Genomic DNA, 13,440 nt, shown 5'->3' on the forward strand with positions numbered 1-13,440 from the left:
GGGCTAGGGGTTAGGATTTTATGAAGGTCGCGGGGGTAGCGAATAAGACCTGATCCCTATTAGGGTGGTGCCCAGGTACCTGATCCTTTCAGATTTTCGGTATATATGCCCGGCGCTCGGTGGCAATCAGCATCAGTTGTCCAACAACAGTTACAACGCTAACAACGTTCTCGAGAACAATATAATATATATTAATATATTACCAACTTGTGACCATACCATTCTCAAGAAAACTCAAGATGGGCAGCACACATTCCGCTGAGAAGGTGAAGAGCGTCGAGGACTCGACCAGTCCTGCAAATCCTGGCATCTTCTGCACTCCCCTGCCCGGCTTTATAAGCAAAATCCAGAGACTCGTCGTCCGCAAGCTGAGCATCTCGGCCAGGAAACAAAAGCGACTGAGCAAGCGCTCCAAGCAACTCCTGCGTCCCATGCCCCGCTGCTCGTCCTTCGGATCCTGCGGCACCCTGCTGACGCCCACCAAGAAGTCCTCATCCAACACAGCCGATCGCCGCTACGCCCAATGGAAGTGCAGTTTCGAGCACCTGGCCCAAAAGCAGCCGCGTCTCCATGACATCAGCGAGGCCATGGCCGGACAGACCACGCCACGCGGCTTCCCCTCCCACACGGATCCCAAGAGGTGTCTGATGGTGGTGGACTCCAGTTCGCCGGAGTCTCCGCTCTACGACATGGTCGGTGGGCAGAAAGTCCGCCGCCGCCTGAGTCTGCGCAGCCACGCCCCTGTGCGACGCCCATCCGCCCGCCAGAAGGCCGAACAGGCCAAGCTGGACGCTCAGTTCCAGCGGGATCTGCGCGATCTGGAGGATTACTATGGCGGATTCCACTTTGCCCAGCGCCGCGAGCGATTGGTGAAGGTTTGAGACAATGCGAAAAATTATAAGATAAAGTTATTTGTATAGCCAATATTGTGATAGCTCGTAAGCCCTAAAAAATCCTGAATAAAATTCGTATTGAAAATTAAACCGAAAAATGCAGCCCACTTTATTATTTATTCGTATTTATTAGTTAAGTGTTTATTGTGTTACCGTACAAACAGTGATAAATCGAAATACTTTAAGCGAGACCAAAAAAAAATCATCCATTTAGTGCGGCAAGTGGCATGAATTATTCATTTGGCCAACGAAAGACCAACAGGTTAAATCTGAAAAAGTGCAATTTTAATGGCAAACGTGCTTCGATTGCCACCGCAAACATTTTGCCGCTTAGCATATTTTCCGATTTTCGGTTTTTCACTTTTCCCCATGCCAATTAGAGGCGGCATAGTTTTCAACGCCGCGCGTTTTTCCCAGTTTTCTTTTAGCGAATTAAATTGTTGCAAGAAAAGTGAACGCATAACGCGAACTCATAACGCACACTCGATCCGAATCAAAATCGGGGACAGGGTCAGAAGGGGCGTGGCACAGTGATGGGGGGTCAATTAATCAGTTGCCAACTAACACATAACAAAAGCCCCCCTACCAAAATAAGCAAAAAAAGAGGTGCAGCAAAACAGACAAAAGGCAGACAGAAATGAAAAATGTGCAAGTACTTGAGGCGAGGGGGGCGGGAAAATTGTGAGAGGGGCGGGGGCGGGAAAAGCGCTGGTGCCAAGGGAAGCTCTTCGAGGCCTTGTCCGATTTTCTTGCTTATTTGCTTCTCGGTTCCACTGAGCACAACAAACGGAAGCCCATTGAAAATTGCACATTTAAACAAATTCGAATTTTTCCGTACATTTTTTTAGTAAAAAAAATTTCTTTCGGTGTACGTAATATATATATGATATATAATTATTTTTTCTACTTTTTGTCAGCTCACTTTCATCTTCAGCCAGCCAATTTGCCAAGCTGCAGATTAGCGGCGGATGAATAATGATTCCTCTCTTGATTTCGATTTCCCAGCTATGTATGCACTTTCCCCAATCGCACTTAGAGTGGTCGCCTTTCCCGGGAAATTAATGTGGCTGGGAGTTGGAAGGAAGGGGTCTAAGAATGAACCCGTAACAATGCCCCCAAAAAAATGCAAATGCCCCAATGAAATATTTGTGGCGCTGTCGTCGCCAAGTTGAACGAACTGGCAAACCAAAAAAAAAAAAGATTATTCAGAATGGCCGAGACATGAAGAAATTGAAATGGATGGGTGCGAAATGGGAGAAATACGACATAAAACAAAATTCCGTACAATCCAAATGTTAATGCTTCAATTTGGCCAACGCACCCTGGCTTTTTGACCAAAAGCATCCAAAGAGTTGGCATCAAAATATGAGAGTGCAAAGGATTTTCAGTCGTACAAATCAGAAACCATCGAAATATTTGAGAAATGTACAAAAGCATGTTAAAAATATGTCCAATTTAATTGAAAGAAATGCATATTTAGGTAATATTAATTTGTTTAATGAATATAGTGTGTGGCCCAAGTTCTGCGAGCCTTTTTCCGAATGAACTCTGACCCCCACTTGGTAGCCGACTATTAACCCTCATTGATCGGATGACAAGGCTTTGACCATTAGCTTATGGACTATATATGTACATATATAGAACCAAATCAATACCATAAACCGAGAACCAAACCAATATCAATATCTAAAGCGAAACCGAAAATCAGTAGTGGAACCTAGGTTCACGTGCAGGCAAAACCAAATCAACAAATGAAAACTAATAGGCAATTATAGGCAAATGTTGGACAGAAGTGGTGGGAGGTGGGTGGTGGTAGACCGACAGTCAAGGTCGCGGTTACGGACCGCGCTAAAATGTGTGGTAAAACGTGTGTCACAGGAGCAAACAGAACTGGAAATTGCCTTTGTTAGCATTTCGAGTGCAAGAACAATATTTAAATTCAAGACATTGTTAGCTAAATTAGTATTGGTTAAATAACCTTTTAGCTAACAGTTCTCATAGAAAACACACTTTATGCGTAAATTTTAAACACACTCGTTTTGCATTCAGCTCACTCTTTTACTAATGATTATATTGCCAGTCAATTCCTTTTGGCCACCATTTCCATTTGCCTTCTTCTGAAGCACATGGAAATTTTAGCGCCACTTGAGGATACCCTCGTGCATTTTGTTCTAGGAAATTTGATTTTACGCTATTTATTTAAATTTATTTATACTTTATCTGCAATTTGGTCGGCGGCAACGTAGGCGAACGACGAGCAATCTCCGCCTCATCCTCGACTCATCCTGTCGAATGGTTTCACTTCCTTCACTTCGAGGCGGATTTCCAGCAGGTTGATGGGTGGTTGGGAGGTTGTTAGTAGGTTCTTTGAGCCTTTTGCATACATTACCCGCCCACCCGGCAGCTGCCCTTTGACCTCAGACCCTCAGTCCCGCTTTTTCCTTTCCTTTCGCTTCCCTGCCTTTTTTTCACTCATTTCGCATCCCGTTGACGTTGACGCTGATTGTGTGCAAATGATAGCAATATGGCAACAATCTTTATATCACACCACCCACCCACCACCACCCACAGGGGCCAACACAGCATCCACTGGCCTCCCAAGAAACCCCACTTTTCGGGCCAGAGTTGCCGCTGCGCTTGTTTGTTATTGTTATCATTATCATGCTTCGCTGATGACGATGACAATCATGATGATGACGATGTGACGGCTTTTTTCCTCTACTGGGCGCCGGGCAATTTATCTAGGGTATACTATAAGGATAAACATGACTTGGTTAGTTGCCTAATTGAAAGCAAGACGTTGAAGTCAGATTCAGATTGAGATTGAGATGTTGCAAAATGGGAAAAGTGTCTGAGAAATAAAACCAGGCGAGTGTAGTTTAATTTCAGTTCAGAAACTGTGTGCCACAACATCATTTTTTCTGCGGTAAAGCAGGCATTAGGAGAATTTCCCAAAACTCATTTTAAAATACCACATTTGGGAAGCACTTTGTTCGCTATACTAACATAATTTTGCATTTTTCAGCCCCAAAAACTTATAATAAATTCCGAGCTTGCAGAAATTATAAACATACAAAGGACTACAAATTTCCCGCAGCCTATCTCGGTACGTCATGTACGGATAGTACTATACATATATAAGGTAGCACACAGTTCATTTGCATATATGCGTGACTGTCTGCGGGTGTTTGCTGCTGTGTGTGTGTGAGTTTGTGTGTGTGCAGGACACAACCGTGGAGAGGACGACAAGTTCATCGTGTTATAAATTATTACAAGCTCGGCGACAAAACGAATTTCATTTGATGTCGCTGCGCTCAGGCGGATATGTTGGCATTGATGATAATGATAGTAATAATGCGGCTGCCGAGGAATGGTAATAATGATAAGGACGCGGCTATGCTGGCTATGTGGCGTCATCGAAGTCCTGTTCCTGTTTCTCAATTCCCATTTCGATGTCAGCATTGCTCCACTCATGTGCGTTTTCGGGGCATTTAATTAAATTTTAATGACACTGCACACTACTAAATCATGGCCGCAAATCCCCCAAAGGATACGCGAAAATTTCGGAATAATAAGAAGCGAGTGCTGCTGCAGGATCAACATGGACTACTAAGCCCCGAAAGCGATGTCCTTGCCGCTGTCCTTGGTAAAGCCCACTTAAGGCACACGCGGCGTATACGCAATTAGTTGAGTTTAATTTATGTCGCCTGCCGCTTTTACTTCGCCCAACCCAAATGACAAAAGGATAAAAAGCGTTTGGCAAAGGGCACACAAAAAAAATATATATAAATTAGGCGGAGAAACAGGACGCAGGCCTCAGGACCCAGCATCAAGGGCTTTTGTCGGGGCTTTTGGTCTAAGCCAGAACGCGTAAGTGGCAATTAAAAAGCCAGCAAAAGACAACGCTACCGCCGCCGCCAAACGAGAAAATTAAGCAACAAAAAGAAAAAAATGGGAAACTCGGAGAAAAGTCAATGAAAAAATGAAGTTTCAAGAGGGTTTCCCCGTTTTCCCGCCCTTCACTTTGCGGCTTGATTTATGCCCGCCTCACTTTCACTTAATTTCCCCCTAATTTCCGCTTCAGTATCACTTGATATTCCATCTACACTGATTTGCACAGCTTTTGGAGTTCGCTTTAGATGTATTATGCAGTATATTTATGCCAATTTGCACTTTATCATTTTATTTCTTATTTAATTATGTGGAATTTCATTTTTCATATTTGCATGCTTTTTTAATTGCTTTACATTGTGTTTTGATTATTTCAAAAAGAACACACATTTGTTGTATATGAATAATTGGGCATTCATTCGCTTGATTGTTCAATTTGCATTTGTTCAATTAATTTTGTAATAAGCTGTAATATAATTTGAATTTATTGAAATATTTGTAGTTCTATGCAATTGATATTGTGGTGATTTTCCTGTCAGTACAGCTTTAATTGAATTTGCAATGTTTATTAATTACTAAATAAATTCATTGCGTTGAATATTTTTATCTCAGCCAATTATATTTTATGCGAAACTATATGAATTCAAAACTGATTACAAATTCCCATTTGATTTTTAGTTTTTAATCTCATTTACTTCTTGGAAATGCATTTAATTCAATTTCCGCCTGCTTCTCAATTTGTTAGAGAATTTCCTCTGGCGAAATTTGATTCCTTCACATCATTAATTTATTTTTTCGACATCTTCACTTCGATTTGGCTTCATTTTGATTTTAATTGACCGCCCATCTTGGCTCGAAAGCAGCTCAATTTCGCTACATCTTGTGGCTCAAGTTGTAAAGTTCTCAAGTTTCGGCAATGAGCCTTTGAAAGTATACATATATACATACATATTTACCTTGATTTCCCCTGCACGTATATTTATTTTTTGGCTTCTGTTTGTCTTTCATATTTACTTTCACTTTGCACTTGTTTCGGTTCAAGTTAGCGGCTTGTTTACCTTCGCAAAACGTTCGCCAAGTCTGGAATCCCGAAAAAAAGTGTGCAAACCGGTCGTTTTTAGCCGAAAATATTGGTAAGAAATGGCTGGGTAGAGTAACTTTTCGTGGTAACTTTTGTTTTAGTAACCCCTCCACTATTTCCGAGTAAATTCACAACAATAAAGGTCGGCACAATGCTGGCACTCCCATTCTTTCCATCATTTGGCATCATCCATCTCTATATAGACCCTCCATATTTATGGTGCCACATCCTCTAAAAAGGCAAAGAAGTTAAGAGTGGGAAAACAAATGGAAAAGCTGAAGAAAATTCTGTAGCATACTTAGCGAGCGTGGTGGCATTGAAACAATAGTTCGAAAAGTCCGTACATGCAGAAAAAGCAGAACACCAATACTGATTATATATTAGATAGATATAGCCTTTTTCGCAATTTTCTTATATTTTTCAAAATGAAGCCACTGTTTATTCTCAGTGCACCCAAAATGACTGGAGGATATTTGTGGATGGAGATTTGGTCCAAAAAGGGGGCTGGGTGTCATGGATTGGCCATTTGGAAGGCAGGAATGTAAATGACGCCATAATTGCACACATCAAATCAAGCAGCAAGACGAATGGAGAGCAGGGAGCCCAAGGAGCAAGGACGAAGTACGAAGGACGAGCATAAAATCGCAAGAAAAAACAATTGTGGAAAAGAAGCGGAAACAATTTCAATGGATGCGTGCAACAAAGCGTTGCAAATCGACCATTCTGCGACTGGGTGCGATTTTCCGCGTTTTCCTTTTGCGGATTTACCGCCTCCTTTTTCCACATTTTCCGCCCTCTCAGCAACCATTTTCAGTCCAGCATCATTTCTTGCCATGTTTTGATTGTTTGCCCAAAGGATATTAAGTCAATTGCAGAGCTTCCCTCGTCCAAAAAAAAAGCAAATAAAAGCGGAATTCCTTCAACTCCGCCTAATATGCATATTTAATTTTATGATTTCAGGCCCAGAAAAGCAGTGGGAAAAAAGGGCTACGAAAGGGAGAAATCCCGAAAGAAGGTTTTTGAGAGGAAACCAACTATTAAACAGCGATTGCGCCGTGTCCTTCGAAAGTAGCCAATTATCCTGATTGCCCAACTGACAGATTCAGACCCTATATGATTGATACAACCATGCCACAAGCCGCACATTCCCGAGTTTCCTTTGATTGAATCCAGTTTTGGCCACGGAAACTTTGCGGGCCAGCAACTCAGCCACATCAAACTTTCGATGACAAGCATTAAGGCAAAAGGATATTGCCAAGGACATAAGCTCTCTTATTTTTTTTTAAATATTCCAAGCTTGTAAGTAAACGAATTTCAGGTACCCTATGGTTGGGTTCTTGGTATAGAAAATAGTGGAAATAGTTCGATTTACTTTGCTGCCATTTTCCTGATTGAACCAATTGGGTATTAATGTGGTAAACACAACCGATTGCCAGATATTCGGCCCACTTCAAATCGTAGTAAATTAAATCGCAGACAAAGGCATTCGAAATCGGTTCGAGGGGCTTCAAAACTTGAATAGATCCGAGTCCGTGGTGGCGGGGGAAATTCCAAAGTGTGGACTTTAGGCCGAAAGACATGGTTGGGTGGGATCGGGTTGGATTGGGTTGGCTTGGATATTGTTCTGTGTGCCGCCGCCTTACTTGGTTTTTGACCTTTGTTGGCCATCCTTTATCCCTTATCCGTCGGCTGTGGTTGCCCGGCTTCTTTTGTCTGGCTTGTTGGCTGCCTGGTCCTGTTTGTTTTGGTTCCGACTGTCTATCTGTCTCTCTCTCACTCTCTTTTCTCCTCCCTCCGGTGACCCCTTGACCCTGCCCCCAAACCCCAACCCTTTTAGCCCGTGCGCCTGTGTACGATTGTTTATTGTTTGGCCGCTTATCTGCGCCGCCAAATTGATTTCGAAGCATGTAAATAAAACACAGCCCCTCATAATTATGGCCCCAAAACTTGTGCGTTTCGCCTTGTAATTTGCTCGAATATGCAAATTAGAGGCCAAGTTTAGCAGATGTCCGCGGGGTTTGGGGTCGGCATATTTCGCATGTTTACCTTTCAACTTGATATGCATAACTCAAATAAACAACCACCCACTCTATCTGCTTTGGTTTACTACCTTCGGATTTGTCTAAAAGCAAATTGATGGTGCCGATACTACAGTGCGGGCCAGAAGTTAACTGCCAGCTGATTGATGATGATGGCCAAATGTTTGTTTACCTTTGGCAAAACGCTGGCGAGCGTATTTAACGACTCGTCTTACCAAGGCAATGGAATTTAATGCAGCCATAACTTAAAGCAGCCACTGAGATATTCCTAAACAAATTCATATATTAATTAACTGTTAATATTGACTTAATTACTAGCTTAATATAGAACACATAGGCTATAAAGAACTTTATATAAAACACAATTCAGCAGAATAAACATATAAATTTAGATTTATGTTATAGAACAATATTTCAGCACTTTCCACGGCAGATGATTTCAAGTTAATTAATCAAATACGAAATTAAAATACATACAGGTAAACAAATCGGGTTAAATAAATAAAAATTCAAATAGAAATTTATCATGTGAAAAGTGATAATTAACTTGGACACATTTAGTTCGCGCGCACTGTTTTCCGGCGGATAGAATGAAATTTTCCAAACATTTCAATTCGTCGAGCACTGGAGCAAATAAACATTTTGGCAGAAAATCGAATTCGAAATGAAAATATTCTAGGGGCGATTTTAATTATAAATCAAATCCGAACCAGCAACAGCAAATGGTTTAGGTCAATTCGGGGGAAGTCAGCGAACCAAATGTTGTAGGCCAGAAAAACGGAAAATGCAAATTCGTCCGGAATTTATCTCTTTAAACAGAGTCGACAGGAGCTGATGGCCAAAATGTATCTGTGTATCTGGATCTACAACATTGCATCGGTATCTGTATGCTGCATCTGCATCTGCATCTCTTGTTGGTTCAGTTGCTACACTGCCCCCATTTCCCCCCTCCCCTGTATACATATGTATGTATATGTATGTAGATCTGCTGTTGCATTGTGCGTTTTTCATTTGGGAAAATCTACGAACAAGTTTGCTGTGTGTTTTCCCCCAGCCCCTCTTGTTGTTTTTTGCTGTTGCAGCCACAACTATGGAAAATGTGAAACCCTTTTTTGCAAATCACAGAGCTTAGGCGAGGTGAAAGGATTGGATTGGCCAGTTACAGGTGGGGGCTCACAATATGGTGTTTGTTGAAATCAATGTCATTCCAGGAGCTCTCTTACTGGCATTGCTTTGGCCAACATAAAGAAATCCCATTTTGGATAAGAACTTGGGACTATGGAATCATAATAAAAGGAATAGGTTGATGATTTGAATTAAGAATTTTCATTTCAATGGATAAAGTAATGCACACTACAAGTGCTGGCAACTCTGGCAGATGTCGGCGATGACCTATAGGCATAACACATATGTATGTATGTACGTTGTACCCCCTGTTTTTGGCTCTGCTGACAGCAGCCACTCATCATAAAGCTGGAATGCAAATACATATATCCATTACACTGCAGCCTGCCGCCAGCTGACAGGAAACGAATCTCCAGGAGAACAATGGCCACCGACGGAGGCCAGAACTTGGGGCCACAATTTGGACGTCATTGGGGCTTGAAGAGGGTGCAGGGGTGGCAATCGCTGGAGTACGGTCATTTGGCTAATTATCCATTGAGCCGCTTACAACTTAAGTCTCCAAGACGACAAGCGAAATTCCCCCGACGAGAACACTTTCAATTAGAATGGAACTGCGTTACCTGGACACATGTACACCGGTGATTAGCTACGGTGGCCAGTTGGCTACCTGGTTGGCAATCTGCTACCGAACAGAAGAACTTGTGACCTGTACAACCTGTGTGACATGACCGCATTTTGGTCATTAGCGAAATGCAATGCAAAACCTTCGCATTTTCCTTGCCACTTTTCTTCAACTCGGTGGGCGTTCGGCAAAAAGGGAAAATTAGAGCAAAAAGGCGTTGCGAAAGGAAAAGGGAAAGGGTAATGCAAATGGAAAGTGAGTGATGTGTTTGGGCTGGGGGCGTCCCGGGGGGCGTGGCAAATCCCTACTTTATAGTTCACACTTTCCCAACATTCGCATCTTCAGTCAATGGGTTTTTAATTAACTTTCAAAGCAAAAACTCAACTGCCAGAAGTGCTTCCTTCTACGGTTTTTCTTGAACTACACGGAGAGATAAAATGTACCTCATTTTGCATATATACATTAAAAAATTTAAAATATGATAAGAGACAGAAAAGTTGTAATGCTTTTAATAGATTTCAAAAGATGGGATTATCTGATGTAATAATATTACTTTAAAACAAATTTTCGTGCACCAGTAAGACGCATAATCAATTGTTATTTCATACATTATACAATAAGTAGCTAAACTTTGCGTGCAGTGCATATGATTGCCCGCCGCCTCTTCTTCGTCACGTTTTGAACCCATCACATATGCCGGGCTCCATGGGGATTTTCGGGGGCGTTGGGTCGACGGGGCGTGGCTGTCATTTTGCATTCTATTCAATTCCCATCAAGGTGGAGAGTGCTCAAGTTGACTTTCAATTTTTCGCCAGGATAAAGGATAATAGAAACAGCAGAGCCAGCAACAACGAAATTGTTGTCAACACTAATGAAATTACAAAAGGACACGACAGGAGATTGGTACTAGGAAAAAAGGAGACGAGCACTAAAACACAGACACTTTAAATAATTTGAGTGCTTAAAGGGGATTCCTAAATTATCACAGATCTCCAAGTAGATCTATCAGTGCTTAATTAAATTTGAAGGAGCTAAACAGATTCGAGATGCGAAACTGAGTAGCCTAATTACTTAAATTCGCTTGAGCAGTTGCTACATTTTTTTGTATATCCACAAAACTTGGCTACATTTTCGACGCAATAATATTTGGCCAAAAAGATGAAAATTCCACTCTGCGAATTGGATACCACCAACTCGTGCTGACACGTATAAATTACTGCCTATATGCACACGTTCCGTGAAATATGTATATGCTCCATTTTAATCAAAGGGTGTTAATGTTTGCCTAAGTAGAGAACATGAAGCACAAAAACGTACAGTGGATATTGGCAAGAAACGATATTTTCATTGACTCAAGTGATGATATAAGTGCAACTTGATCCACTGTAAAATTAACTACAATCGAAGCACAAGTTTCACTTAGTTGATTCGGCCTGTAATTGCATGTTGCACGTTGAGTGGCGAGACCTTTTGGGGCATCATCACCATCACCATCATCATCATCATCATCGTTATTACGACGCGGGAACAGCAATTCCCAACTCGATTGCGTGCTTCTATTCATGTGTGGCCTTTAACCCGATTGATGGCCACGGGCTGGCTGCCTTTCTGGGGGTTAAGGTTGCCCCCGCCTGAGGTGCGGATGCAAAGGGTTAAGGAGAAAAAGTACCACCCCCTCCACCGCCCGCTGGGTGCACACGCAAATGGCAAAGGAGCAAAAGGATCGCATCGGAAATTGTTTTAATACGCGTTTTATTTCATTTGCTGCTTGTAAACTGTCACAAATGGCAAAAAAAAGAAAAAAACAGAGGAAACAAAGTCAGTCGCAGTTCGTGGGCGTGGCGCACATAAATTGTTATTTCTTGGCCCGCGGCACAACAAAAAAATCTAATAAACAAACAAAAGATATAAAAGATATGGTGCACGTTGTAAGTACAGTATATAATAATTGTGTACTGGTGGGAAAAGCAATTTTCGTGTTAACTTCTCAACTTATCTGTGTATCTAATCGGTAAGATTGTTGTGGGCAAATTGAAACAGCAGTTGGCGAAATCTCAATAAAGTTGAAAGGACACTGAGCCGCCGAACAAACATGAGTAAGCGCTATCTACAGGGTATCAGCGAGTCGCACAAGTCTGTCACTCAAGGGGATAATCTGGCATTACATTTGGAATGCCCTAAACGACAAACAAAGTGGGATCTCTTTGTGAAAAGTTAAGCCGTCTTGGAAATGTCGGCAGATTTGTTAGGTAAATTCAAATAAATACAAGATGTCATGTCAACACATATAATAGGTATAAAACAGGCGAAAAGATCAATTCATATACCATAATACATTACGTTGAAAGGTCCTAAGAACACACTACAAACAATAAATACAAATATAATGCAGAGAAGTTTTTGAGCTTGTATCTATTTTCTTAGTTTGAAAACTGTGGTATCAGTTAGTCGACTATAATATCAGTTTTTGTACTCAAACACAATAAAGACGACACATTTCATATGCGCGTCCTTGGTTAGTTAAAAGGAAAAAATGGGAGCGGTTCGGTGGGTGGTTGGGACATGTCGACCACAGCAGTTGACAAATTTGGAAAAATTGCAACAGCGACAGCAGCCAGATGCTGCTGCCTTAAGGCAAAACAAAAAAAATATATACTCCCCTCCCCAAAAAAAAAAAAAAAACAACGACGTTGGAGGACAATTGAATATATATGAGTGTATATATATATATGCAAGTAATAATGTGGCAAATTGTTGACGCTGCTGATGAAGATGCCACCGCTCACGATTCTCTTTTGAATGTTGCCATGGCCAAAAGAAATTGTAAAATATAAGTGCTATAAAAACGGTCAGCAAACTTAAAGGGAGAAAAAAACGAGTCATTTTTTATTAACGATTTTTGATGTGACGAGATATAAAAAAATTAAAGAGGAAAACTACATACTAGCGAACAATGTTTTTCAATGCATATTTTCCCAACACACGGGTGTCTGGATAAACAGGGTATTCAAAGGGTATTCAATATTCACTTCACATTCGCGTTATTTTCGTATTGTTTATTTTCACAACAAAGTTTTTGTGCGCCGTCCAATGTTTGTAAACATTTTCCGCCTTTTCTCCTATCAATCGCACTTTTTCCCCCTTTCGCCGATTATTTTCATTTCTAATTTTTCATTTTTCCCCCGCCAGTTGAAAATTCATTTGAGTTGCGGCTAGGGAATTTTCGCCCAATGCTAACCGAATACTTAAATCAATAGGAGTACTAGTACTTACTAGCTGAAGAGTTTTATGTGCGAACACATAAACGGAATAATTATTTAGTTTGCGACTTGAAGTTGTGGAAAACTAATTGCTCTTTTATTATCTTTAGTTAATGTTCGAAACAAAAAACAAGTTTTTAAAACTAAACCCCAAAATGTATGGCGTTCGAATGAGTTCTGTAAAGTTTATGCACTTTTCGATGCCCCAGGATGTCTGGTTTATGAAGACTTCTAATTTGAGTACATTACAGCGTTCGCCGTACACTTTTTCATCACATCTCATTACACTTTAATGATTCCGTTTCACTTCAGGTTAAGCTTCCCTGCCACGCCCCCTTTTGGTTTATTTTTCGGCATTAAGTCCTGACAGCCGTTATCTCAGTTCCACCTGCGTTAAAACGTTTTTATGTCATTTTTCTTCTGTCGGCCAAGAAAACCGCAGAAAATTTCACCTTTGCCCCTGGGATTATGATTCGATATTTCCTTTGGCAGCCAAGAAACACTGAAAATCCTTATGAATGTATTCGAA

The 13,440-nt window shown here is 41.2% G+C and overlaps 2 protein-coding genes across 2 annotated transcripts in view; one reads left to right on the top strand and one right to left on the bottom strand.

The window, feature by feature from the left end:
- Nucleotides 1-13,440, bottom strand: part of LOC117147980 — a 36,746-nt gene that overhangs the window by 20,193 nt on the left and 3,113 nt on the right. The gene's annotated exons all lie outside the window — the stretch shown is intronic.
- On the top strand, nt 229-881 carry LOC117147982 (protein nullo). Its single transcript, XM_033315132.1, has one exon. The coding sequence runs from the start codon at nt 240-242 to the stop codon at nt 879-881; it is 642 nt and encodes a 213-aa protein (XP_033171023.1). The 5' UTR covers nt 229-239.

This window comes from Drosophila mauritiana, chromosome X (genome assembly GCF_004382145.1).
Source record: "Drosophila mauritiana strain mau12 chromosome X, ASM438214v1, whole genome shotgun sequence".
Lineage (NCBI taxonomy): Eukaryota > Metazoa > Arthropoda > Insecta > Diptera > Drosophilidae > Drosophila > Drosophila mauritiana.

Bases quoted from the DNA above. Each gene is read 5' to 3' on its own strand.
- LOC117147982 (XM_033315132.1), top strand. From the start codon at position 240: ATGGGCAGCACACATTCCGCTGAGAAGGTGAAGAGCGTCGAGGACTCG.